Raw genomic sequence first — 27,275 nt, 5'->3', positions numbered from 1 at the left:
GCTCATAATCTTAGCTTTCAATGTTCCGAGTACAAATTCACTAGGATGCATTTACCGTACTAGCAAAATAATAATATTTGCTTGGCAATAAAACCTTATGGTTTTATGAAGGAGCAACGCAGGTTACTGGACACAGGTAAAATCCTGAGGTACACAAGTACAATTTTTGTTACCTGTATCTGGTGACCAATAGGAGCACTCGACAAGGAATATATATTTTTTAATTACAGATGCCATATACAGTATATATCTATTAATGGCTATGAAAAAGAATGTATTATAATTTTTTTCCAGTTAATTTTCTGTAAATTCCTATATCTTTTTTTCTCCCCTACAACAGCATTCACATTTACATTCACATTTTTCCACTTGCCCTGAAAAGATGAGGAGATTTCAACATTTAACATTGACATTTTTTTTTTTTTTCATCCCATAAATCATGCTCTCTAAGCGTGCCAGCTCAGATGCATTTGCTCACTTCATTGCTCCAGTACTGCTTTTCCTGAATTCCCAATTTAACCACCAGTGAAAATTTAAATAGTAGTGGATTTCTACCATCCAAAGGCTGTAAAAGTTTAACTTTACCTCACATCTGTGAAAAGTAAATAACACTAGGCCTCTATCAGCATGTATCAGCAAGATGATGTCACCATAATAGCAGGCCCACTGTGAGACAGTTTTACTACATTGATCCACCCACAGCCATGTCCACCGTATCACTAGTTTGGAAGGGTGACTTGTTTGGTTCAGTTGCATGTTCAGTTGACTAAGATTTAATGTAGGAAAACAGTCCGCCTTGCAAAATTTGGATAGAATAACCACCAACATTTTAACAGAGGACAAGGCATCATTTTTCAGCTGAATTACAGCAGAATTACATGGCCTACCTGACAAGGTCACAGCATGCTGAGGTCTCTAGGTTTTGAACAGCCCTTATTATCCTGCCTGCACTCATTTTCCTAGGCATTCTAGCTTTCTCTACTATTATTCTCCCACTTGACACATTCCCAGAATTCTTTTTTAGCTTCTAATTCTCCATGACTTAATCACCAATTTCACTACTCAGACTCAAAAAATTAAAAAAAAAAAAAATAAATCACATTCTTGATTTGGGCAAGTCTTCAACCATTGTGAGCAACATGTAGGCAAAGCTATTCTAATATACTGCTTATTAGTTGATCATTAAAAAAACACCCAACTTTGTGATCCTAACTCCATTCTTTACTCCCACACCAATATTTAGATTTTGAACATCCATCCTACAAATCTACCTATCATCAATTATTTGCTTCAAGCAGATATTTTCTTAAATCACTTCACCTTTTCAGCAAATACCTTAGGTTACAGATTGAGATCATTTTACCTGAAAATCATCCAGGCACAGATCCAGACCAAGATACAGCACCTCTATAAGATGCATGATACAGCATGCATTGGTGTGCCTGACTTCTTAACTCGTTTATGGCTCTGGAAATGTAGCACAAATCAAAAACTGCCCAAAAAATCCAGTCCAGTTCCTCTCCTTTGACTGTTACACAAATAATGCTCAAATACTATTAAGCTTATTTATCATTTATTCTTTGTGTCAGCATGCCTCTGTTTTCTTCGTTGTATGTGACTTGTGTGACAGGGATACTTTAGCCGGATAAATAAGCTTAAATCCCACATGGATATTTGAAGTGCAAGAGGCTTATCATCCTCATCCAATGCCTAATTGTATGGTGATAGATAAACACAAACCTCTGCAGGCTTCTTGCTTTGTTTCTCATTATTATTGATTGTTTCTATTCAGTTTATAGTTTTGGATGTTCGCTGCCTGCAAAGCAATTTCCAAATACAATAAAAACATCAGACAAGCTTCCTCTTTACCCCACATGACCCCACCTCCTTAGTTTCCTTTAATAGAAAAAGTTAATTCATTCAATCACAGATGTTTTTTTTTTATTATATATACATATCACAGGGCTAGAAAGACTTTTAAACAGCTTTTTTTTTCTTATTGCATATTACATTGGGTTGGGTGAAAGTATTTCTAAGTAATAGTGGCATCATAGTCATGCAGAGGATATGCCCAGTGTCAAGTTGAAATAGGAGCCATGATTTTGGTACAATGGTTGAAAACAAAATGCAGAAAAACAAACAAAGGTTTCCTTTTGTCTGGTCCTTTTTTATATTCACAGCCTGAATAACATCCCATCTGATGGCAAGCGGGCCAATGTAAAGAGCACTGGCTCGGAGGGCAGCACCTCTCACAACTGCTCCCTGCTCAGTGTTGACATCAAGAGTTTCAAGAGTACCTGGAATGATGAGGTGCATCAGAACAGAGAGAAGTGGAAAGCTCAAGCAGCCAAAGGTGCCCACATCTGCCAGGTTTAACTTGCCAAAAGCCTTTTGATAAATGTTTGAATTTGGAGATCGAAACAGTATAACAATGTTCCCAACAAGAAATAAGATTCTAGGTTCTGTTTATGTTTGCTTATACATACAGAGGAGATCACCAGTAAGGAGGAAGAAGAGAAAGCCAATGAGATGGATGATGACAGGAATCAGGACATGAGTGAACAAAAAACGGACACAGAGCATGACAAAGACACGACTGAGAAAGACCCAAAAGAAAAATCCCCCAAAAAAGACACAAAAGATTCATCATTTACAGGACGTATCAAAGTCAACAGAGAGAGGAGCACAAAACCAGAGCCTGTAGACTCCACCAAGGCCAAAGTGGATAAGAAAGAGCCCACGGAGCAGCAACCAAAAGAAGTGGAGGGCAATAAGGACCCAGGGGGAGTGAATGGAACTAAACCAGAGCCTGCTAATGAGCAGGTTGATGCAAAAGATCCGGACAGCAGCAGTGATACAGAAAATAGCCAGCAAGTTCAAAACGGTACGTGTAGAAATGTTCATATTAGATCTGAATTCATATTATATCTGCATTAGAATTATTGAATGTATTTCTCCAGTTTAGACTGAAAAACATACTAAAACACATCATTGACTGATGGCACACATCCATTTGAGGTTCACTTTTCGAACCATGAAAGAATACAGGATTCAGGTGGATCTAATGGTACATGGGTGACATGGTTAGAGGTGTTCTCTGCTTATAACATGCAACTCACCAAAGGTGGTATACATTGTACATAATCAAGTAACACAGTTTTTATGTGAATGTCAGGGGAAGAGCTGGACTTACCCGACAGTGACGACAATGACACAAAGAGCTTGGATGGTAAATCTAGCATTTCTTTAACCCATGAATCTCACAATCACTCAGATTCTTCATAACCATTGATGTAGCCACTATTCAAGGCAAGTCTCATCTAAACACATGAAAGAATGTGTTTGCTAGAAAATATATAAAACATATGTTAGATGGTCTGTTCATAGCGATTCCACAATGTAGTCCAACATCATCATCATCATCATCGTCATCTGCAGATGAGCAGGATTCTTTTTTTTTTAGGTGATCATAAGTGCAAGCTCACAATAAAATAAAATGCAATCATGGTGAATTTGTGTGGGTTTCTACCATCATGTCTTAGATCTGTACTATAATTACAGCTGCTTAATAACACTCCTGTCATTCCATCCCATTTCTTCACCCAGCAGCTCAGGAGAAGGCCCCCATGCCATTAAATGTGCCATATATCTCCTCTTTTCTACAGATGCAGATGAGGATCACAGCACTCATGAAAGTTCAGCCACCTCGCTAGTAGCCAGTGCTGCAGCTGCCTCCATGCCTGATGCACACTAACCACTCTTTCATTTCTCAACAAGGACTTCATCTGCTGGGCAATGCTTTTATTCCTGCACAATGGCACCATCTGGTGTTCGTGTTGATATGTAAAGAATTGTGTTTCTTTTTTTTTTTAGTTTCCTGTCGCTTAGATTTGTTTTTGTTTTGTTTTTTGTTTTTTTTTGCAAATAGCAAATTTCCTTTTTTCTTTTTATAATTTTCTTTTTGTTGCCTAATTCTCTCCTGATTTTACTAATGGCTTAACTCTCAGGCTGGGTGTTCCAATGATACCCAAAAAATGGGTGTGCAGCATGCAGACCTTGGCCTAGAGTTAACCCAACACAGGGTCATATTAGCCTGCTGGATGTTGCCATACAGGCACAGAGAGTCTATAAGCAGTGAAGCCAGAATGGAGCATATGGCAGTATGTCCATTGTGGTATCCTCCCAGCTGAGCTCTCCCTAGAGATGATGTACGCACATCACCCACACACCCACACACACACACACACAATTACATATAGCTGACTGCCGAGGATCTAAAGCTTCACATGTTACAGAATTGTTCAGACATTGCCAGAGACAGGGACAGACACACAAATCTTAGAACTGACACTCAGCCGGCTGAACTGGGCTTTGTTTTCCATTGGAATGCTCTTCCTTTGACAGAACCCAGATCTGAATTCAGATTTTTATGAAAAAAAAGATGTGCACTTATACATGTTTTGTTGTAATTCTCTGTACGTAACTACCTGTTTGATAGGCATTGTGTCCTGTAAAATATGCTTTTCAGGACTAGCTCTCAGTTGAAAATAGCAGTATTACATAAACATGCGTTCTTGTTAACGCTTTAATTTACAGCATACGTTTTGTTGATTGATGTGACATCTGTTTGTCTCTGATGAAACATGCGATTTTGCTTGTATAATGTCGCTTGGGTTATAGAAAGTTTTTTTTTTATTGTTTATTGTTTGTGTTATTTGCCTGTAAATCAGTTCTAAGTGCTTCAGTTGTAATAAGCTAAAAATGTGTAAATCTGATAGATGCCATTTGGTATTTCTATTTTGCCAAAATACTATAGAGTTATGTTGTACAATATATTCATGTGAACATAAAAATATTTTAATACATAGAGCAGGGCAGTTTAATGGTTTAATGACCGTACCTGTGGCCAGGTTTCCATTTCTCCAGTATGGTAAGCTGCATTTGTTACTCTATAGACACTGTACAAGCTGCAAAGCCATCTTTCATACAGTTTTGCTTGAAGCCTCATTGTTAAAAGTTTCAGTCTATCAGAACCTGTAATATAGTACATGTACTTTCTAACCTGAACAGTCAGTTGGATTTTTCAAGCATTCTGTATGTATTTATTGTATATAAATAAGAAAATATTATTTATAACCAGTTGTGTACAGGTACAGTCAGTAGACTGATTGCTGCAATCAGCAGTAAACTTTAGACATATTAAGATGTGGAAGGTCAGCAGCATCGTAAGTTATCTGAGTTATTTTGATTGAAGTGTATTATAGAGGGGATAACATTTTTATTTTTCATGGAGACTGGATTTGTTCTTCTCCAGCTTTTTCGCAGACTGTTTCATCTTTCAAACGATGAGAAAAAACAAATCGTACCACTTCCTTTGATGCACTTAATTAGAATACTTCAGTAAATGAGCCGCCACAACTTATTCTAGATTGTTATTCCCAAGCCATAATGATTTCTGTGCGTTCATGTTTTTTGTGTTTTTGAAACAGAAATTCCAACATTTGCTACTAACCATTTATTTTTTTTAAATAGACATTATATGGAGGCTATTAGGAACAAACTGCAAGTGATAAAGCTGAATGTAATTGAAAGCACATACTCACTGTGCATCAAGATTTGTGTACAATTTTGCAAGTTTTTTTTTTCTTTGGTGATATATGTTAAATAGTCAAACAAACTCACTGTGTAAAATATTATTGCTGCCTTTACCAAAGAGATAAAGATTTATTTTGTAGATGAAATTCTTATCTTTTCCCATAGCACAACCCGGTAGAGAAGAAAAAGGGTCATGAGATACTGTGCAAGTTGTTTTTATGAAGTTTATTACATTTAACAATAATTGCTGCCTTAAATTAATTTTATTGTACCACTGATGTGTGATTTCTCAAAACCTCAATGTAATATCAGCTGTTTATTTGTTGTTCCTTGTGAAAAGCTGTTTTTTTTTTTCCTTCAGAAGAATGTAAGTTTATTGTCAGTCCCTGTGTGCCAATAATTTTTTCAGTTGTGTGTTATGAAAAAAATATTTTGTTTATTTTCTATTCGTGTAGTGTTTAGTGAAAAGCAGGCAATCATGCAAACAGTCACCGGTGTCCTCCTTTTCAGTCTCTAACCATCTGTAAATTCACTGTTTTAAGCGATGTAGTAAGCCTACATCACACTGTTATGGTTCTGCTGATAATAAATGTGAGTGAATAGATTTTTCCTCATTTCCTGTCACCAGCAAGCTCAGTAGGCTGATATAGAGCTGGGCATAGAATTATAACCTGTTGACAACAGTACTGTACAAAAGTCTTAGGCACATGTTAAGAAAGTATGTAATGCAAATATGCTTTAAATATATTAACATTTATTTAAAGAAAAATAATATCGGAAAAAAAAGACATATTTGGGTAATGATCAAACTTTAACTTTAAGATGTTATCAAATCTCTTAGGGGTGCCATTTTTATGAGGAAAATAGTTGGTTGGTAATCTTGCCATGGCCCTTCTTTAGACTTTGCTCATTATGTTCTGGCACAAAAGCCTTGTTTTCTGAACAACATTCAATGTTCTGGGAAACCCATGAAAGAATGCCTTCAAGACTTTTGCACAATACCCGAAACACATGCCTAGTGTTGCTAATACAATCCAAATAGCTGTTATATTTTCTTTTGGCATTAAAGGTCACTTTGAGAGCATTGTTGCCCTCAGGGGTGATATGACTGATAGACCTGTTAACTGCAAAGCATGCGAATTACGTTTCTGTTTGCTTACTAACCACTCACCTCATCAGGAATCTGCTGTGAAATGCAGTGTGCAGTGAAATAGTCTCAGTAGAAAAGTACAGTGAAATATTGCCTTAATGAATTTGTTTTTAGTTCTGCTTTTATAATGACAACGGTGTTTAGATCAGTTTTAAGATAACGTACCATCACTTCTTAACATTTTTTATGGACAAATGTGTATAAGTGTAATAATAATTAAAAAAATATAAATAATAAAATACCTGAACTTCTAGTGAAAAATAAAATGTGAACTCTGATTATTAGGATCAGACTTCGTTAATGAAGACAACTTAGTGCCACCCTCTGTAGGTCATCTTATGAACTGCATGAGAAACCATGAAAATCTGTTTTCGTTTTGTTTGTTTATTTGTTTTAAATGCTCAGTTTTGTGCACTTTTCAGAAACATAAGCCATATAAATAACCGAATTATGTGTATTCTTTGCAAGTTTGCCATATTTAGACTCCACACTTATGTCCTGTTCAAACCCTTTTATCCCCAAATAAGGGAAACATTCATAAACCAGGAGAAACACATATTGGTGCGATCCTGTTTGTTTCACATGCTACATTATTGCACTGCTGTGCCAATAAATCCAAACTCAAAGGGCTCAGATGATGACTCTGTGTTTTTATTTAACCTCGTTCTGCAGCTTTATTTTGTATCTTCAGTAAAAAGACAGAAAAGCCTATTTAATTTCACAACCTTAAAGCTAACTGTTGGCTCTTTTGTCTTGCAGGTGAGAGAATGGGGTACCTGATCCGCTTTAATAAGAAGCCCAGCTACTGTGCCAGTTCCTACCCACTGTCCCGAGAAAAAGGAGCAGAGAGCAAGCTCACTGATGCCCGGAGCAAAGCCATGCATCTGCAGTGTATCTCTCTTAGACGGGGGAGGTGACAAACCAAGCACCATGCAGCAATACAGTCTTTATAATATTCCCACATTCACAAAGCCGTAATATTTAATGTACAAACCAGACACATATCATACTTATGCCATCAAATATGCTTTTGTTACAATATTTAGAATAAAACAAAACTGTTCAATAAAACCAGTTTGCAAAAATGTTTAAACATGAAATATCAAATTAACCACAGAAAAGTCCCAGTTTAACACACAGTTTCTAAAAGTATGAAAAAAACACAGCTATTTCTTTGTCTCCTTTTCTTCATCTTCAAAGTGAATCAGACGTGTTTCGCCTTTCATTAACCTTACCCCTGGTGAACAAAGAATCATCAAAAAACAACCTTTACAACAACTGACTGATGAAAATGATGTTTTTTAGCCAAATGGAATAATGAAAACAAGTTAACCATCTACCTGGTATGAGCGGAGGGGAATTGAGCACAGGCGTGTCTTTCCTGCGTGGTTTCTTTTGTCCCAGTTCGTCTTGCTGGTTGTCTTCTGAGCTTCTGAGCTTCTGACTGTCCATCTCGGTGTCCTCATCTGTAGAGACACAGTGAGGGTGCTTTAGACTTTGGACAGTAGACTGAAACTCGACAAACACTCCCTCCACACCCAGGGACAAGGGCTTGTGTGTGAGAAGCAGCACACCATCTGTCACATCCTTTGTTGTTTCTGATTGATGCATCCAATGTTTTAGCATTGACCCCACAATGCTCAGTTTTCTCCTAAAATCTGTGTCATAAAGACAGAAAAAGGGACACACACACACACACAAAGATATAGACACACAGAAAGAAAGTGAGAGAGACATTGAGGGATACTCACAGGGATGCTCCTGCTTGTTGAGTCTGTGCTCGGCTGTCTTTGAGCGTGACCTCACACAGCCTGTAGACATGCTGGCAGTCTGTTCACATATCAGATAACAGCTTACTCTCTCACTGCACCCACATCCATTATTTAGGCCACAATCAGTACCATGGATTCACACATACAACACTTTAGATGCACTTTTGATAATAAAATTAAAAAATATAAAAAACAAAAAAACATTGGTATAATTCTCACTCAGTGCAGTTCCTTAAGTAAAAACATGCTATTTCTTTCTCATGCAAAGAATAATGAGTTCTATTATCACATCACTATGCCATTGAACTACAAAACAACAGATTTAACTAATGATGTCATTTTTTCACATCATAGTATTTTAAAAAAAATATATGCGAATTGAATAATAAATAAATGTGACACTTACCCCAGTAGTGCAGAGAGGTAGAGAGGGAAAGAGTGGAAGGTCACATCGAAGCAAAAATGGTTTATGTACAGAAGAGGAGGGGCACAATATATCCCCGACTCTATTAGGGCTAGTTGTCACGACAACTGAAGAGCTTATGATGTGCCATGTATAAATATCAAAGGGTCTCTAACCCATTTCAACAGGTTGAATTGTTTTTGTCACCATGTTAAGCAGAGTGGACCTTTCAAGGACAAGGGTTCATGGGGAAGGGTACCATAAATGGAGAAGGGTGGGCCTGGAGTGACGTCAGGGGGAAAAACAGGGGTGAAATAAGGGGAGGGGGTATAACAGATTTTACTTCTTCCAGCAAAATCTGCTGTGTGAAATCCCACTTAGTCAATTTGTGCATCTGGAATTTGAACAAAATGCTTCATGCTTAATTATTATTATTTTTATTATAGAAATGATCTAAATAGAATATTATATTATTATGATAATAAGAGCTTACACAAAATATTTATACTCAGTGTACTATTGGTGATGCACTAAGTGGCCCCAGTGCTTGTAGAGTTTAAAACAGGGCAAGAGCTTTGATGTCACTGCTATTGAATTGTATTTACTCCACTTCAGCACTTCACTGAAGTGTGTGTCTGTGCCTGTTTGAAGGGGCTTTGAATATCATCTTATAACAAATGAGAAGTTTTGGAATACACTGGCAATCACAGAATTACCCTGATAATACTACTTGCAAAAAAACAAAAAATAAAATGTTAATTATTGCTTAACATTAACTTTGTAGTGTTTTTAAAATATATATCATGAATATCTCCCTTTAAACATGTTAATTTCCTTTACAATTTATGTGTTTTACTTCAGTATTCATGGGTCCGTGCTTCCAGACTATTAAGAACAATACCACAAAACTGTAGGCAGCGGTACATTTATATACACTGAGTGTTGTTTATTGGTCTTGGATTCAAGACATACATGATATTTCATTGCTTTTGGCAAAAAAAATTATAATTTTGCTTATAAAATATTTTATATTAAAAAAATATATTATTACAATAACACATCAAAATACTACACCAAGGTTCAGTTATCTTTCTCATTCTTGATGTTGAAGAACTAAAAAACACAGGAAAAAAAAAGCTTTTATAGTATGTCATTTAAAAAACAGACTTTATATCATCCTTATTAAAATAAATCTAAAATGATTTTGTTAAAATGAAATCAAACAATTTACTGAACACAAAAAACTAAGCTGACACTTACTTTTTCATTCCAGTGAATCATTGTTGATGGATCCGTCCTTTAACTGAGAGAAAACAGAACAATGAAACAGTATTCATCATGTTTAATAATCATAACTATTGTGGCTTGAAAAGGAAATTCAATACATACACTTTTGATAAATCCTACAAAGTCCAGCTTGTCCGATTTGCTGCCTGGACTCCATTCTTTGTGAATCAGCCTCATGTCATCTGTGAGTTGTGTAGTGAGATGTGACTCGGGGCTGTCTGTCAGCAAGGTGCACTGGATACCCACACTTTTTTTGGAGATGTGTCCCGGTTGGGGTGTAAACTTCAGTTGAGTGCACAGGTGGGCCTGCTCATCCATAAGTCTGTTCATCTTCTACAAAACATTGTCCAAATTAGTACAATACAATATTGCATATACTACAATTCCACATTTGCAGAGGTGTATTTTTAGTTATTCGCTTATGACCTTGATGTTCAAAACCCCTTGTCTGCCAGACTTGTTAAAACCTTGAGCAGGTTAGGATATTAAGATGGCATGTGATATATCAAGAAATTACCCCTTGAGACTAACTACACAGTGATGTGTATTTCACACTTTTCCAGTTTATACAATATTGTTAACAGAGCTCTGAATATCCCAAAATAGTTGTATTCTCTTAGTAAACAAACTGACTCTTTGCAAGCTTCTGTTGCCCAGTGATGTGAGACATCACAATCATGAGGAAAGCATGTGTTAAGACAATCTGTGTTATATAATTGCAAACAATATGTGTATAATGTCTTTGAAAGACAGGATAAAATGCATTGGCAAATGTTAGCCATTAGATCTGCTACAAGTCCAAGAAAAAAGCAGCTGAATACCATTGCCATGTTGTTGTCATAGGCCTGAACCAGATCGTTGAGCTGTTGTTCCAACATTTCAGATTCCTTTTTGACAGCTGTTCTCAGCTTTAGAATGTCCTGTACCTCTGCCCTGTAGGACACAGACAACGTCAACACTTAAAGATAATCTTGGATTAAGAAGCTAAACAACTTCTTCCTTTTTTTTTTTTTTTAGCAAGTAGATCTGTAGAATGTCAATGTCCATGGGGATGCTTCCACTGCTTTCAATTCCTGAACAGGAATGAATAAGTAACATACTCTTTGTAAGAAACAGGAAGGAAGCCATTTTTACCTATTTGATTTTGCTGTAACTTTTTTAATAATGACAATTTTAATGTTGTTATTAATAATAATAGTTCAATTCCTGATTCCACAGATAATTCCTTATAAACATTCACCTACTCTTCATGAGAATAGCAGTCGGACAGATGGAAGATGAAACTCAAAAACAAAACGAAATCATTGTTGAGGGAGGGATTAAATCATGCATTCGGAATCAACATTTTCAATCGGTGGCAGTATAGAAGACCAACAACTAATTAATAAACTGAGGAACAAGGGCTCCAACATATTCCACTTATTGCAGCCTGATTCTTTTTGCCTGGTTAGTGATTCTTGCACACATGCCAAAATTAGTAACAGTAGATGAATATCCAAGGAATTGGAAATAATGTGGGGAAATTATGCCTTTTCTGCCATAATTAGAATTTTTTCCAATAAACAGGACATCCGTTCTTATCTTCCTATTATTTACATGCAACACAATAATAAGTTATACTTTTATGAAGTGCATTTCAGATTAAAAAACAAAACTATAAAACAAATATTAAAAGCATGACTTATCATACAGTATGTGCATATATCTCCCTCGTCTTACCCTATATTATGTATACAATAAAAGAGTACTGATGAATTACTATAAGGCAAAAAGCATTAAGACCAACCTGTGTTCATCTGAGAAAGAACTATTTACAGTCTCCTGCTCCTCCTCTACCCTCTCCTCGATCTCAGCCACCATCTTACGAAACTTCCACATACATCTCATCATGCCTAACAATTCCTCCATGGAATACTGCAAAAAGAAAGATGAAGCAGACAATGTACCAACCACTTGAAGCCTCAGCTCTTTGTGTGATGTGTTATGCGTTTGAATGTGTTTATCAGTGAAGCTGTAGCCTCTGGAGTCTATGCAAGTGCTGTAGGGAGCGCTGAAGTGGTCAGCAATCTCCACTCCCTTGCATCACACATGCAAATAAGCTATTCAAATGAAAATCTGCTCCATTTATAAAAGCCAGCCCTCCACCCTTTTAATAAACACTTCTCTTTATAAAAATGGTCTGGCAAATTTACACTGGATATATACCATAGCATATAATTTAACAGTGTGTTTATTTTAAGACTATGGTTAAGGCTCAGAACTAGCTTAGATAAATAACAGGAGATCTAAAATTCATCCTGAGAGGGTCTAGAAAGTGGAAAAATGATTTGAATCAAATTTGCCCTTTGGCATCTGATTGAGTTTTGAGTGACTCACAGGCAGGCTGTAGGCTGGGTTTAGATGTTCTGGGCTGCTAGGGTATTGTTTCTCGCTGTTCACATTCTGGCAGCAGCATCGCCGTTTGTGCCCACATGAGCCACAGTTCTGAGCTCCTGACCAAAGCACTGCCTCCCACCGCGTGTCCTCCTCATAAGACCGGCACTTGTCGAGTGATATCGAGTGTGGTCCTTTAAAACTCTCCTGAGAGTGCCAAGGGTCAGGTAAAGTGTGTTTCATTGTTGTGGGAGTGTTTGTACTTCGGGCATTGTCTGAGATATCGGCCACATCTGAGTTTAACTGTTCCCTGCACTCTCTTCTGTGTTGAATATCACTGGTTGGATTGTGCCCTACTGATGAGCTGTGGTTGATGCTGCCTCGCAGAGAACTCTGAGAGGCCAATCCTGAGCACATCTGCACTGAGACAGAACGTCCATAGTAACATTCTGTGAAGGATTGGACTTTGTGTTCGGCACCTGCTTTTGGGTCAGTGGAAGTAGAGTCCGTTTTAAACAACGAAACATCCGATTTCTGTATCTCCATCAGGGAATCACCTCCCACAACCACATCATGAGATGGATTTAGTGAATTCTTTTGAAATTTGATACTTTCTTCAATTCTTGCATCATAGTCATGTAGAACCGGTGAGTCCTTTTGTAATGTGCTGCTTTGTATGGTATTAGTGTCAGAGCCACCTAGTCTTGTCGAGTTTGTTCTTATTGTACTTTGTATGGTACTGGCCCCGTAGTCAGCGAGACCCGGTGAGACTTTCTGTAATGTACTACATTCTTCAACACATTCACCAATAATGTCCTTCTGCACAACTTCCTTATTTACCAAAGAATCTGTTCCATCAGTGTCCTGTAAGTGCCTCTTTGTAGTGTCCCCTCTGCTTATTTTCCTCACACTATGTGCTTGGTCCTTTGCTTTGTCAATATTTGAGTCTGTTCTAAAGGATTCTGTCTGTTCAAGCAGCTTATCAGAATCCTGGGAATATGGAGAGTGTAATGCTGATTCCTGCAGGTCTCCACTCTTCTGTGGGATTTCTGTACTCTCCCCTGACATGGCATTCAGCACCTGCATCACACACATTACCATATAGAACATAGCTGCTTATTTAATTATAAGAACACTTGAACAGAGCAAAAATGTATTATTCCTGGAACACATTTCTTTTTTTTTCAGACCTGCTCCAGAGCTCAGTCTTACCTTCATAAGCTCAGGTCCAGGGTTGGGGTGAGCAGGAATGAATGGTTCCTCCAAAAATCCACTGCTATCAGACTGACAGCTAATGGTCCTCAGCTGTGAGAGGCGTGCCCGCTCATTATCTACACAAACAGAACAACTGTCTAATGACATAGCATAAATACATTTAATTAACACTACATCAGCACATTAAACTTAAAAAAGACATACTATAAGTTTCTGGATTGTATTAATACTTTAATATTGGAAAAGCTTTCCTATTTATACCGCTCTCAAATAAACTTCTGAAAAATAAAACATCTAAAACCCCACATAATAGTTACTGGATATTAAAAAGACAAAACAAATCAGACACACATACCTGGCTGATCAGGTGTGCCAGTGCAGGGTCCTCCTATGCTTCCGTCATCAAAGCTCTGGATCTGTGAACAGAAAACAACTAGAACTAATTAAGACAATTCTTAATTGTTCTTATTTCTTAAGAATTCTTAATTCTAACATTCTGTCAGATAAATATCTCATGACCCTTGAATAATTTTCCCAATGATGTGTTACAGTCTGGCACTTCAGCAATCCTGTTAATAAGCTAATTTCAGTGTTTTTAGTAGTTAAATACAACCTTATCAAGGGCTTGTTAATTAGCTCAGAAGCTGAGTCAGATGTCTTGATAAAAATCTAATTCATGAGGTTCCAGGATTGGAAAACACTGCATGAAAATGATTGATGCTTTCATAAACAAGAACTAAGTTTGTAAATTTAAATGAATTGGGGGGGGGGACATACAGGAACAAAATACAAATCATACAAATAGTAAAAAGTGAAAATACATACAGTATATAGCATTACCTCTTCAAGCTCAAAAGACTCTGCTGGCACTCCTGTAACCCCTTTTGCAGAGGCTATGGCTGTATCATTTTTTAGTTCTCTACCTCCCTTTGCTGCTGGACTGCTGCTCTTAACCTGAGGAAGGGTTGTGTTCTCAGTAGATTCATCTTCTTCTGAGACTAAGGTCTGCTCCTCTACCAGAGGGCTAAGACTGGCACGTTTCAGCGGGATACGTTTGTCAAGAGGAAGATCTCCAGGCAGCTCTGGGCTGGGGAACTGGCCTGCCAATGAAGGGGAGAGCGGCCGCTGGTCTCTGGAATAGGCCAGTTGGCTAAGCGACTTCTTGGAGGCATTTCGAAAGAGCATGCCAACCCTTTTCCTTCTCACCCGGGCTTCTTCTGAGAGTTGAGATTCCACAGAGTTTTGTGCACTGGGGGTGACACCGCCAACCAAAGAATTGAAGGCTGTAGTGATTTGCTGGAGCACCTCTATCTGCCTAAACCGATCTGCATATAGAACATGGAAAAGAGAGTGGGGTAAGAAATAGAGATTGAGGTCTATTTGATAAAAAAATAGCACTCAAAGAGGCAACAGTTATCAGGACTTCACCACTGTGTAGTCATCAAATGAAAAGATAATATTTATCTCTGTTGCAGAACAACAAGCAAGTGTTTTTTTTACATTTGTAAAATGAGCATGGTTGATTTAAATTGAAATTATGTAGTGCTTACTTTTGACGTCTGGATTCTCTATATCTATGCGGTTCTGCTGGGCCTCCAAGAAGACCTGGATGTTGATACCGCGGGCTTTTGACTGATGGTTGATAAATCTCGCTGGGATCTTCACTGAGATGTCAGGTTCCTCAACACCAAAGCCCAGGTCCAGTAGCAACTCCTCTGGATCATCCTGCCAGAGGGCCAGGACATCCATGGCACTAGAAAAGTCATTACTGAGAGTTAAAATTCAGCATAAAGCGCAGTCAAGAAACATGAAAAGTAAATAAAGGAAATGTACCTTGGTGGTCCAGAATGACCTGAAATTCCTAATGCCAAACTGTTCCAGGCAGAGGTCAGAGGAGGTCTTTCTGGATATGAACTGAAGTATAAAACGACCAAGATAGCACATTAAAAATTTCATACCTTTAAGTCAGTGGTCCCCAAACTTTTTTGCGCCACGGAGCAGAATAATGTGGGACAATATTTTCACGGACCGGCCTTGAAGGTGTGGCGGATAAACACAACAAAATAAAATGATAAGACCGGCATAAAAACTGGTATTTTCTAAATATAATAATAAACGTGAATTTACTGTGTTGTTTTTTGTTCATTTTGCTAGCTTGAGGGTTTGAATTTAGCGGTAATGTATTCTGTGTTAGCGGCCAGAGCAGCCCCTTTAAGAAGGTAGCAGATGTAGGTCAGACATGTGACCGAAGCATCTTGACATGCATCAAGAGTGAGCCATAGACAGATTTGGTGAAGAGAATCCGGTAATTTTAGAAAAATAAAACATCGTTCAGAATCAGTTAATAAATAAAATGGAAATAATGTACGTTATGTATTCTTTCTGTGCGGCCCGGTACCAATTAACCCACAGACCGGTGCCGGTCCTCGGCCCAGGGGTTGGGGACCACTGCTCTAAGTAATTGGCTAAAGCCACTACACATTACAACACTAATTTCGGTTTCCAATCTCACCCTGTTTTTCACATCTCATATCATTCCTAGCAAACCTCATGCAAACGAGGTGCCGTCTGTACATTTGCATGGTAAATATGAGGCATTGTCCCATTTCGTGTCAGCGTCACAAACATCACATGACACTCAGGCACATCCCTTCATACTAATGTGTCACATTCTGGAACAACACTACAGCGGTAACTCTCAATTCTGCTTAAAGGGCATCCCGGCAGTACTAATTTTAGGTCTTATAATGAATCACACATGTAGCCATATTTAGACAGGTGACATACCATCTAAACACTACAGCACATCTGCTAGATTAAGAAATATTTTTAATAAACTAATTGTTGTAACATGATTGGAGTAAAGCTAAACATGATGAGTGTTAATTGTATATATTAAGGGCTTTCTATAAGTAACCAAAAAGTTTGAATCAATGCCAACATTTTTATCTGAGCATCAAACAACAAAAGTACTATAAAAAACTAGAATGGAATTGTGCAGAATTCTTTTTTTATGGAATTGTCAATTATACTCAATGATCACGTTACTATTTATTTTACTGAAAAAGAAAGAAAGAGAGGGTCTTACCTAAGAAAGTCTTGCACGGTGTTAAAAGATGTTTTACCATATAAAGATGCTGTTTTGGGAAGAGGCAAAAAAGAGAGAACATCTTCAACTGCAATAAAAATAAAACTTGAAGTCCAGTGTCTGTTTGGTGTCAATGACGTTAAGGCAGTACAGTATCTATATTAGGAGAGCATTGCTCTCGTTGTTGCTTTCATTTGGCTATGCTCTCACATTGTACCATCAAGATCTTTCCTACAGTTTGCTCCTTTTGGCATGATGTCAGGGATAAAGTGAGCCTCAGTGTCTTGTCTCAATGTCTCATAAGAGAATCCCTAATGCAAGCCTATCCTATTATGTCGCCTCTTCTTCTGCCAAAGCATTAGCTGTGTTTGATTCTGTGGAGCACTGGCAATCTGTTCCTTTCAGGGGCTGCTTTCCCTTTCTAAGACTTATGATCTTCTTGGCTGGCATTTTAAAACCACTGCTCCAGATACATTAAAAATAACAAAGCAGTGACAAATCTGAACAGAGAAATAGTTATTATTATAGTTATATATATCAATCGATAGATAACTTGTCATTGCATAGTGCAATTACACAGCAACGACATGCAGTTTAGTAAACAAATATAATTCCTGAGTTTTTCCTTCTGAACAAGAAGCAGCAACACAACATTTTACCCCACGGAAACTGTCAAGTCGCATTAATCAGTGGCAATTCTGCATTACTTTCCTATTCCTTTTATTGTAGTTCTGAATAATTTACAGAAACTACTGCAATAAATAGCACGATAATAACACAAATGATACTTGGCAGCTAAGCAGCAAAGCCATCACAAAAGTTGTGCTTTTACTGTTTGCTGTTACAAAATCTCCATGGTGTTGGTATACTTGCAGATATGTAAGGATTTGTAGCTGTTCTGCCCGTGTGACTTGTCCATTATAGATAAACACACATTCAAATCTCCTTGGTGTCTTTAGTCTCAAGAACATGCTGTGGAGTCCTTCTTACCTTATTATGTTCATTACTTGTGCCATTTTATGTCGAGCTCCCAAAATAGACATGGCAATTCTTTACTTGTAGAGGTGCACAGAGGCTAATGCTTGACTCAGACAGAGGTGACAGACACCAGCGTACTGGTGTGTCTCACACCATGATGGTGTTTGGACAAGAGCAGCGTGATAGTTCTTGCCAAACCAAAGCTCCTCTGAACGGTTAAACATCCAGGCAGGGAAAAGAGTCTTAAGAGTATCCCTGAACCTTTCCTCCTGCTTGTCCTCTCTCACAGGCAACTGACTCAACATGAACTTATTCCACATGCCCCAGAGTTGTGCCAATACATTTCACTCTAATCTAAATAAGCCTGCATCGGAATAGGTCTCGTTCTGTGTGTATGTGTGTGTGTGTGTGTGTGTGTGTGTGTGTGTGTGTGTGTGTGTGTGTGTGTGTGTGTGTGTGTGTGTGTGTGTGTCGGAGCTTGAAAGCTAAAATAATTTTTATACTTTGCATTTTGCATTTCAAACTTTGAGCACTTTACAGATAAACCAATGTTATGTTTAAAACCAAAAGTCCTGTTTTAGACCTGTTTTGTCCTCACAGCCTGAAAATTCAAAGGTTTACCTTTCAAAAGGAGTGCTAAGTCATCTTCCGACATGCCAGTCTCCCTCAGATGCTGTGCTATAAACCAAAAGTGACACCGTTTATTTTAAAGCATAAACAAAATCAATTACAGTGTAAACTAACAGTCAGGGAATACCCAAGTCATTAATTTATTTACAACACAAGCTTAGCTTAGGTTCTCAACAGCAACAGTTAAAAGAAAATCAATAAACTTACCTCCTTAACTGCATAGTTTTTCTTATCGCTTATGTGATAGTTGGAGCACTATATGATAAAACTAAATTGATCGTATAATCCATAATGACTGAGTGTGAACCTTGTGTTTAGTGCTATTAACGCTGAATAGCTAGAATTACAGTGTAAACTTTCCAGCTGAGATTTGCTCCAGCCCAGGACTACTTTGCATGTTGTTTGACTGGATCAGGCAGGCAGAGCCACTGCCCATCTTAAAATGGCTAGAATTAGTTCCCCAAGAGATAATCTGAAAATTTGTCATTTATAAAAAATTATTGTAACCAATTACCAAAATATTACATTTCAATATCACAAACTGAACTAATTAAACTGGCAGGTGTTAAAGAGTTCCATTGATGTACTTTAAAGTGAGGTCTGAGGAGGTCTTACCTGTAATTTCCTGGACATTCCCTTGCTTAGCATCTTTACTAAAATAGGAAGTCAAAATGATAAAAGATTTGAACATACTGTAGGTCTATGGCTTATCTCACAAACTAACGCAGCATCAGCGTACACAGCCCGGATGCATTGTAAATGATTTCAAACAGCTAGTCAATCAAAACACCTCAGGAAATTAATACTTACTCCATAACATGAATATGCCACTGATCAATGCTGTCCTGATTACAGTTTTCTGTTAAAAACCAAAAAGAAAATGAGCTAAATATTAGTACTCAATGCTTACTTAGTCTGAATTCACTTTACATTTGGAGTAGAATAACCCTCGTCTGTTTTATGTTAAGCCTCTTGTATCTCTGTGACAGCTAAACTGTACATGACCACTACCATCATTTATCATTCACAAAGGTAATGGATTAAGCATAATACTGGTTACGCTACAGACGTACGCAGGAGTTTAACTCTGGCAAGCCAAGATTATTCCTAAAGGCTCATCCAACCTACCAACCTGTATCTGCCCGGATCAGTGGCTGAGCAGCAGTTGCATCACTCATCTCACTCCATCTGCTTTTCGATGCCAGTAGCCTTGCTCTTTTATCACTCATATTATCAGCATCTATTTCTGCACACATTTAAGTCACACATTAAAGTCATCACAAGTCAAAGACTTCCAACAGTTTGTAATCCAGCAAGCAACTTGCAACCGACTCAATTAGACTTGAGTTAATCAGACACCATCCAGGTGACAAACAAGCGTTTCCTTCCTTTACAGTTTGTAGTTACCTATTGCAATGTTGATTGAGGATTCAGAAGCGTAGCTGGATAAAAAAACAAAAAAAAAACAAGCCATGATGTCAGTGTAGTTTAATACAAAGAAATTAGAATTATTTCCCACTTATTTGTAACTTACAATTTATATTTTAAGGATTCTACTTAGAATTTCAGAATTATATTAGGACTATTTTCTGTTTAACGTGAGAAAAGGTCTGGGGTGGGGAGGTATTTTGCTGCCATGGCTACACCCTGTCCTGCACATTTCAATGTTTTTTTTCCTAATCCCAACACACCAAATTTAGCTAATCAGGGAAGTAACAGAACTTCCTGGTTTGAAGTAGGTGTTTCAGCACAAGAAAAACACTAAATATGCAAGATAGACGAGCGTCCAACACCAGGGTTGGGCACCTGTTTCATGGAGGAAAATGTCAAGTAAATCAATCAGACTGATCCGTTTTTTTTTTGTTCCTGTGATAAAACATTTATATTCTAATGGGAGTGATCTCTTTCAGGAGGCAATTTTCTGATCTATCAGGCACAGAATACGTTTTTAAAGTTATGAAAATGAAATAAATAATTTGTTGTGACCTTCACAGTCACATTCCACCTCTATCAATAAAATATGGATGGATGGATGGATGGATGGATGGATGGATGGATGGATGGATGGATGGATGGATGGATGGATGGATGGATGGATAGATAGATAGATAGATAGATAGATAGATAGATAGATAGATAGATAGATAGATAGATAGATAGATAGATAGATAGATAGATAGATAGATAGATAGATAGATACTCCAGTGATCCCGATAGAAATCGAAGTGTTACAGCTGTGGTAAAACAAACGTTTACAGATAATTATATAATAATAATAATAATAATAATAATAATAATAATAATAATAATAATAATGGGAAATCAGCAGACCAGGTAAGCAAGAATAGTATATTTCGCTGTATTACATTAGCACTTACATACATTAGGGGCTGATGGAGTCTATAGGCTGGTAATTTGCTTCTTTTTTTTTTTTTTTAAAGACAAAACTTCCCCATGAAATTCATACTTTAATAGATTTTATTGATCAGTTAATAGAAGCACACTGAGGTTAAGGACTTGCACAGAAGAGTTATAGGAAATCATTTTCCACGAATAAAACGCCGACGCACTCATTTCTCTTTTCAGACCTTAGAATAGACGAAACCCAACCATAATTAAGAAATTGTCCAAGTTTAAAAAAGTCAAAGGAGCAAGACAACCATTTAACTGTACTCACGGTAAAGATTTCAGCAGCTTGACAGAACATTTCTCACATAAACTCGTATCCATATGTCGCCTGGCAAAGTCTCCGTTAAAACCTATAGCTCTATTTTACGGTTTTTCCCACTTCCGGCTTTGGACTGTCTAATTTGGGCTCGTGCCCGCAGCTCAGAACTTTATTCAAATAACTAACCAAAGACGTCACGAGACTTCGCGCGCGCTCATTCCAGGGAAAAAAGAAAATCGCTCAAGGTCAGAACTTTTCTCTGCATTTGGAATTATTATTGGTCTGCCATAATTTACACCTAATGCGCAAAAATGTTAGGAAATTTATTTACCTTTGTCAGAATCTATAAAAAATTTATTTCAGTATGAGCATGTTGTTACGTGTTTGTAGCAGCAGATGGCAATAAAAGACCATTAAGAAAATTTCTGGACCTCGATCAAAGCATAGCCTGTTATAAAATCTCATTGTAAAATGTATATATGAAGTGAATTAAGTGACAATGTATTGTATATTAATAGTGTACAATGCTGTAAATTGTATATATTATAATATATTCATTATATTATACAATGTGTATGAATATATATAAAATAGATTGCACTTATAAATTATATATATATATATATATATATATATATATATATATATATATATATATATATATATATATATATATATATATATATATATATTATATATATATATATATATATATATATATATATATATATATATATATATATATATAATTTTAAAATAGATTCAACTTTATTGTCATTGTGCAAAGTACATGTACAGAGCCAATTAAATGCACTAAGCATCTAACCAGAAGTGCATAAGTGGCCTATTTACAATAAATAACAGTAGATAAATAATGTATGAGGTCCATATAAACAGGGATTATGGTGAATAATACACAAAAGGTGCAGTAGGTAATAATATATGGTATATATAATAATATACAATAAACAATATATAGTGCACAGATTATGCATAGACAGACATGTCCGAAGATAATATATTCAAATGACATGATATAGTTATGTACAAGTATGAATGTATATATGATACAGTATATACAGTATAAATATGGGTGGAATGTACAGTAGTGCAAATGTGGGTTAAGGATTGTATGAAAAGAAATGTGTCGTGTATAAGGAGTGCAAAATACACCTAAAGTGACAATGCAGTAATGGATCGGCTGTTCAGTGCAGTAAAAGCCACAGGATATATATATATATATATATATATATATATATATATATATATATATATATATATATATATATATATATATATATATATATATATATATATATACGTGTGTCTGTGTGTACAGTTGATAACCTCAACGATGGTGGATATTCTGCTAAATGCCGCAAATGTAAATGTAAATGTAAATATTCCGTGTCACCCATATGAGGATGGGTTACCTTTTAAGAGTAATTCCTCTGTTACATTATTGATTGTTTTTTCCTAATATAATTACAGAAAAAAAGCATTTGACACCATCACTTGGTCATTAGGGAAAAAAACATATAGGGACTTAATTTATATTTTTAAATTATTAAAAAACATATAGGGACTTAATTTATATTTTTTACCTATTTCTTTTTGTATAGCCATTTTGTGACAATGTTCACACTTTAAAATAAATGTACAAATCAAATATATGTTTGTAAGTGTTACTGTGAAATTTGGAGAGAAGGATATACTGCCCACTCCAATCAGTTTTAGGTCACAATTTATGTAAAGATTTCCAGATAAGCTCACATTTTATGCTTGTTCAAAAAATGTAATACATTTTGTATGTTACGGGTTAATGTACGTTGTTTTCTAAGCACGAACAAGTCCTACATCCAGATCTTAAAAAAATGAAATAAAATCCACTGTCAGTTTAATGTAATCTCAGACCAGGTGTAAGATCTGTTCATAAATCAGTTTTCACACATAAAATATATTACACTAGTGTCTAACACAAAGTACCCTCTCCCTCCAAACCATATGTGAAGAAAACAAAAGCACAGAATAATTAAGCAGTATTGGCTGGAATTTGTTTATAATGGTACACATTCTTGACGCGACATGAATATTTGAACAGCCAGCAACTGCTAATTTAATCATTCAACATCTGTTATGGTTACTCCAGCTACCACACCAAGCTTTGTCTAAAGGCATTAAGATATGGGAGAGAGTGCGTTACTGTGTACAGCAAATAAAGGCCCACAACCATGGGATTTAATCTTTAACATTTTCTGTTCTTTCATCTAATAAAAATGAATAAAATACACAAATATACATTTATTTAAATTTGGTAAAATAATGTTTTTGTCACAATTTTCATTTCACTCTGCATTTTACTTTTGCAGTGAAATTATTTAATGCCTATTATATATCTTGTGTCCATATCATGTGCAAGTATGTGTGGGAATGAAGCCCATTTGTGGCCAATTGTCAAGGATCTGTGCAACAAGAAGGTGGTGGCAGTTTTGAGCGTGCTGTTGTGTTCTCGCTAGTTTTGGACAGGACTGGCTACAGCCTGTCTGTGGGTGGCACACACAGAGCCTGGCGAGGCTGTCGGGTGGTCACAGGGTCCAGACCATGACTAATCCAGACCCCAACCAGGCTGACCAGATGGGGCCATCAGATTGGCTACGAAGACAAGCGGTCCAACATTTCTGAAGAGGCAATAACAAATACACAGCAATGGCAATGTGACTATTATGTAACTTTTTTGTCTTATATTGTAGGTACTATACACATGTCACAACACGTATGACCACAAGCAAGCCACTAGCATCTTAAAAATAATTCCCTATAATTGAAAATTTCAGCTACATTCAACAATAGTTGTGATCAATGTCTCTACAGACACCTTGTAGATAACTGTCTATCAAAACGTTTCAAAGATGTACATGTACTGTATCTGAGCATTTTACTAGAGCGTGCTGTGGATGGGTAGATTAACCAAGCTATCAGTAGAAACTACGTTGCCAGAGCCTTGTTTTCTACTGAATTCACAGGACCCACAGAGGGAAGGAGAGTGGAGATGAAATTAGGGCTTAAGTGGGGACAGCTGCCTGCTGAAACCAAGGACATTTAGGCCTGTTCCTGAGGGTCCAGCAGTGGCCATGCGTTCCAATACCTCTCCAGCACAAATCTCCAAGCAGTGGTACCAGCAGAGGTTAAATTAGTTACATCAAGAAAGAGATTACTACAGCCAGATGGTTTGGTACACAAGTGGAACAATGTATGAGCAACGCTAAATAGAACAAATGGGAATAAAACCGGCTGTGTGTGTATGTGTGTGTGAATCTGCGTGCCTGATCAACTGTGGACTGACTACAAAATGATATATTTATATATATATATATATATATATATATATATATATATATATATATATATATATATATATATATATATATATATATAGAGAGAGAGAGAGAGAGAGAGAGAGAGAGAGAGAGAGAGAGAGAGAGAGAGAGAGAGAGAGAAAAAAGTTTATTTAGATGAAAACACATGCAGATTTGTGTTTAAATTTGTGTGCTGTATCATTTGCATTTGATCCCCTTTCTTTCTCAAAACTACTCTATTTCCACATGGATCATTAGCAAACACAATTAGACAGCAAGACTATTAGCTGCCAAAGGCTTAATATAATACCTCCATCGAAAGAGGACAGCTGTCACTAAGATAAGGATGTATGAGTCAAGTGAAGAGTAAGGCAGGTAGATGGGCATCCAGAGGTGATTTTCTCACCTACTAAGAGTCATGCCTCAAGCGTTTGCCTCGTTCCCTCTTTCCTTTAGGAGTGTGTAATAAGTTACAGAGAAAGGGTAAAATAGGATTGCTTCCAAAGTAATATTTGTTGTGTGTGTCTCTGTGCAATGGGGTGCCATTCCAGTTTAGACAATTAGATAAGCTTGGGAAAGCGTCTGATGGCAAATGATGAAATGACATTCAAAGAACCAGCTGGGGCCACACCAAGTCATAATATTCTCACATTACTGAGACAGAACACAGCATCTAGGACATCAGAGTTGCTACCCAACAAATGTCATACTGTACAATATAACTATATTTATAAAAAAAATTTTAGTAATTATAATTTCCCCAGGCAATTTGAGCACTGACAAGCTGCTTCTAATGTTTGTTTCCTCTATCACTTATGGTCACCAAATAAATTTGAATATCACAAACCCCCTGAATTTTCTAGTATATGTTTATTATTTACATTTAGAATATATACGATGTGCAAGCATCAAACTGACTACTATTTAGAGCAACATGTAACCACTTGAAGTCACATGACAGCAGTACAGGAACTACACCGCACTCTTCTAAATAAACACTCCTGCAGGACTGCAGGTTAGCCAGCAGCCAAAGGACAGAAAGAAAGGGATTCCTGATGGACATATCTGGCACAGTCCTGATTTCAGCAACACTCAATTCAACATTCCTGGCACCATGTAACACTTCCTTGCTCCCTTACGCCCACACAAACACATTCTCACATATCTCTCCACTATTATTGTCATATAAAATGATGCTATAAAATTGGTAGGATAACATGTTTACATGTTTGATAGTGTTTTTCTTAGTTCTGAATTACAATGAGTGAAATTTAACCTTTATCAAATTTAAATACATCGTTTAAAAAAGCAGGTTATGATTTTAAATAAAAACACCATAAATTAAATTAAATACAAAAAAAAAAATTTATCATAACCTTATAAATTAAAAAGAAATTTAAGAATTATAAGCACACATTTTATATAAATTACTTTAAACATAAACCATTTAAATATTGCCAAAAAATAAGTTTCTAGAGTGGCCAAACATCCTTAGACTTCATATCTTCCATTTTGACTCCATTTAAATCTACCCTAATTTTTGATTAGTTCTGATAAACTAAATGCTGAATCTGATCACATGCAATGTGTCCAGGTTTTTTTATTTTATTTAATTTTTTTTATCATAGTTGTTTCACCTTTGGCCTAATATGCATACAATCTTTATTTCTTTAATTATTGTTTAAGAATTTCTATTTTTTTATCTTAAAATCATCACCTACTTTATTAAATTATAGGTTTTTAGGCAAATCTTAAAACTAAGCAAGTTAAAAATAAATAAAATAAAAAACAGACAAATAATATACATTAATTAAATACACTACATTTATTTCTTTGATTTATTGTGCCATGTTCACATTTCAAATATACAAAATTTATATTCAAACATTTTTTTTAGTTTCCCACCCCTCCCAAAATACGGCCGGTTTAAACAGCCTTAGTTGAGGACATGCCAACACCCTTTTGTACACTATGACAAGTCTTGAGTGACACATTTACATATTAATATTAATTTTTATTGTGTTTATACAATGTATTGCATAGACTTTAAATAGTCTCTGTAATACATTTGCTAATGAAATCTAACTTATAAATTGTCAAAACAGTTTCAGGGTGAATGTTGTGACTTCTGGGTTTTCACCTCATCTGCATGATTCATTTATGTTCCCTGGTGTCAAGGAAGCCAACTTCAAATAATTTTATTCAATATATCTTATTATATTATAATTATGCCTCAAATCAGAATGATGAAAACAATGCCTCACATTTTCAAGAAGAATGATTTATTTCTGATTTCAAAGAATCCCTAGCTGGTTCAGTGAGATGACATATTCCTTTGGAAAATATGATATTTTAAAGCAACAGTTTCCACTGCCTGCATTCCTCATGCACCTCTGAGATATTAACATTATGCATTTTTAAAGACATACATTATTCATGTGACACACTGTCTAACCATTAACACAGTGACAACCTTAGAACTCTGTACCTGTCTGTGTTGACACATTTGATTTTGTTTAATCATATTTTATCACTGGAACAACATCATGCTGGAGTTTGCTCATAAAAATTGTGAATTGCAAATACATAAACTAGTGAACCTCTCTAATACAAGCATTTTATTTCAAATTCTAGAAATAGAACAAATATTCATATTTATTCGATTAAAAATGCAAATATATTTTCTACATGCATGCGGAATATAATATGATACATGTCCCAGAGACACATGCAGATAAAATCCTTCCTCTGCAGTAGATC

General features: G+C 36.3%; 3 protein-coding genes across 16 annotated transcripts in view; 1 reads left to right on the top strand and 2 right to left on the bottom strand.

Annotated features, from left to right (window-relative positions):
• pde1ca (phosphodiesterase 1C, calmodulin-dependent a) overlaps positions 1-7,816 on the top strand; it is a 71,317-nt gene extending 63,501 nt beyond the window's left edge. For 2 of the 8 annotated variants that reach the window (XM_083551159.1, XM_083551163.1), the window contains 4 exons: positions 2,181-2,353; positions 2,489-2,884; positions 3,176-3,229; positions 7,505-7,816. In XM_083551159.1, coding sequence (XP_083407285.1) covers positions 2,181-2,353; positions 2,489-2,884; positions 3,176-3,229; positions 7,505-7,662 — 781 coding nt within the window. In that variant the 3' untranslated portion in view covers positions 7,663-7,816. Of the gene's footprint in view, positions 1-2,180; positions 2,354-2,488; positions 2,885-3,175; positions 3,230-3,665; positions 7,379-7,504 lie in introns of those variants that run through there. The other 6 variants (XM_083551161.1, XM_083551165.1, XM_083551160.1 and 3 more) reach the window with 3 other exon arrangements.
• Positions 5,939-9,244, bottom strand: ppp1r17 (protein phosphatase 1 regulatory subunit 17). 4 transcript variants are annotated; one of them, XM_083552454.1, is made up of 4 exons: positions 8,924-9,244; positions 8,497-8,575; positions 8,086-8,211; positions 5,939-7,982 (listed from the first exon to the last, which is right to left on the bottom strand). In XM_083552454.1, exons 2-4 carry the CDS (start codon positions 8,564-8,566, stop codon positions 7,912-7,914), a joined length of 267 nt encoding a protein of 88 aa, XP_083408580.1. In that variant the 5' UTR covers positions 8,567-8,575; positions 8,924-9,244; the 3' UTR covers positions 5,939-7,911. The 4 variants fall into 4 exon arrangements, with proteins under 4 accessions (XP_083408580.1, XP_083408578.1, XP_083408579.1 ...); XM_083552452.1 differs by having other exon boundaries at positions 8,086-8,575; positions 8,924-9,243; XM_083552453.1 differs by having other exon boundaries at positions 8,497-9,235.
• Positions 9,245-9,841: 597 nt separating this feature from the next.
• itprid1 (ITPR interacting domain containing 1) lies at positions 9,842-21,272 on the bottom strand. Of its 4 annotated transcripts, XM_083550918.1 has the most exons (18): positions 21,169-21,272; positions 19,899-19,933; positions 19,624-19,737; positions 19,302-19,350; positions 19,107-19,144; positions 18,483-18,539; positions 16,884-16,932; positions 15,629-15,709; positions 15,346-15,548; positions 14,636-15,120; positions 14,151-14,211; positions 13,793-13,911; positions 12,584-13,660; positions 11,994-12,121; positions 11,029-11,140; positions 10,310-10,540; positions 10,181-10,223; positions 9,842-10,033 (listed from the first exon to the last, which is right to left on the bottom strand). In XM_083550918.1, the coding sequence occupies exons 1-17, from the start codon at positions 21,219-21,221 to the stop codon at positions 10,185-10,187; spliced, it is 2,931 nt and encodes a 976-aa protein (XP_083407044.1). In that variant the 5' UTR covers positions 21,222-21,272; the 3' UTR covers positions 9,842-10,033; positions 10,181-10,184. The 4 variants fall into 4 exon arrangements, with proteins under 4 accessions (XP_083407044.1, XP_083407045.1, XP_083407046.1 ...); XM_083550919.1 differs by lacking the exons at positions 19,624-19,737; positions 19,899-19,933; positions 21,169-21,272 and adding an exon at positions 19,565-19,601; XM_083550920.1 differs by lacking the exons at positions 19,107-19,144; positions 19,302-19,350; positions 19,624-19,737; positions 19,899-19,933; positions 21,169-21,272 and adding an exon at positions 18,699-19,068.
• Between the last annotated feature and the right edge of the window lie 6,003 nt (positions 21,273-27,275).

This window comes from Silurus aristotelis (assembly GCF_946808225.1).
Source record: "Silurus aristotelis genome assembly, chromosome: 1".
Taxonomy (NCBI): Eukaryota; Metazoa; Chordata; class Actinopteri; order Siluriformes; family Siluridae; genus Silurus; species Silurus aristotelis.
The sequence above is the reverse complement of the archived record's forward strand: the minus strand, read 5'-3'. Positions and strand labels throughout refer to the sequence as shown.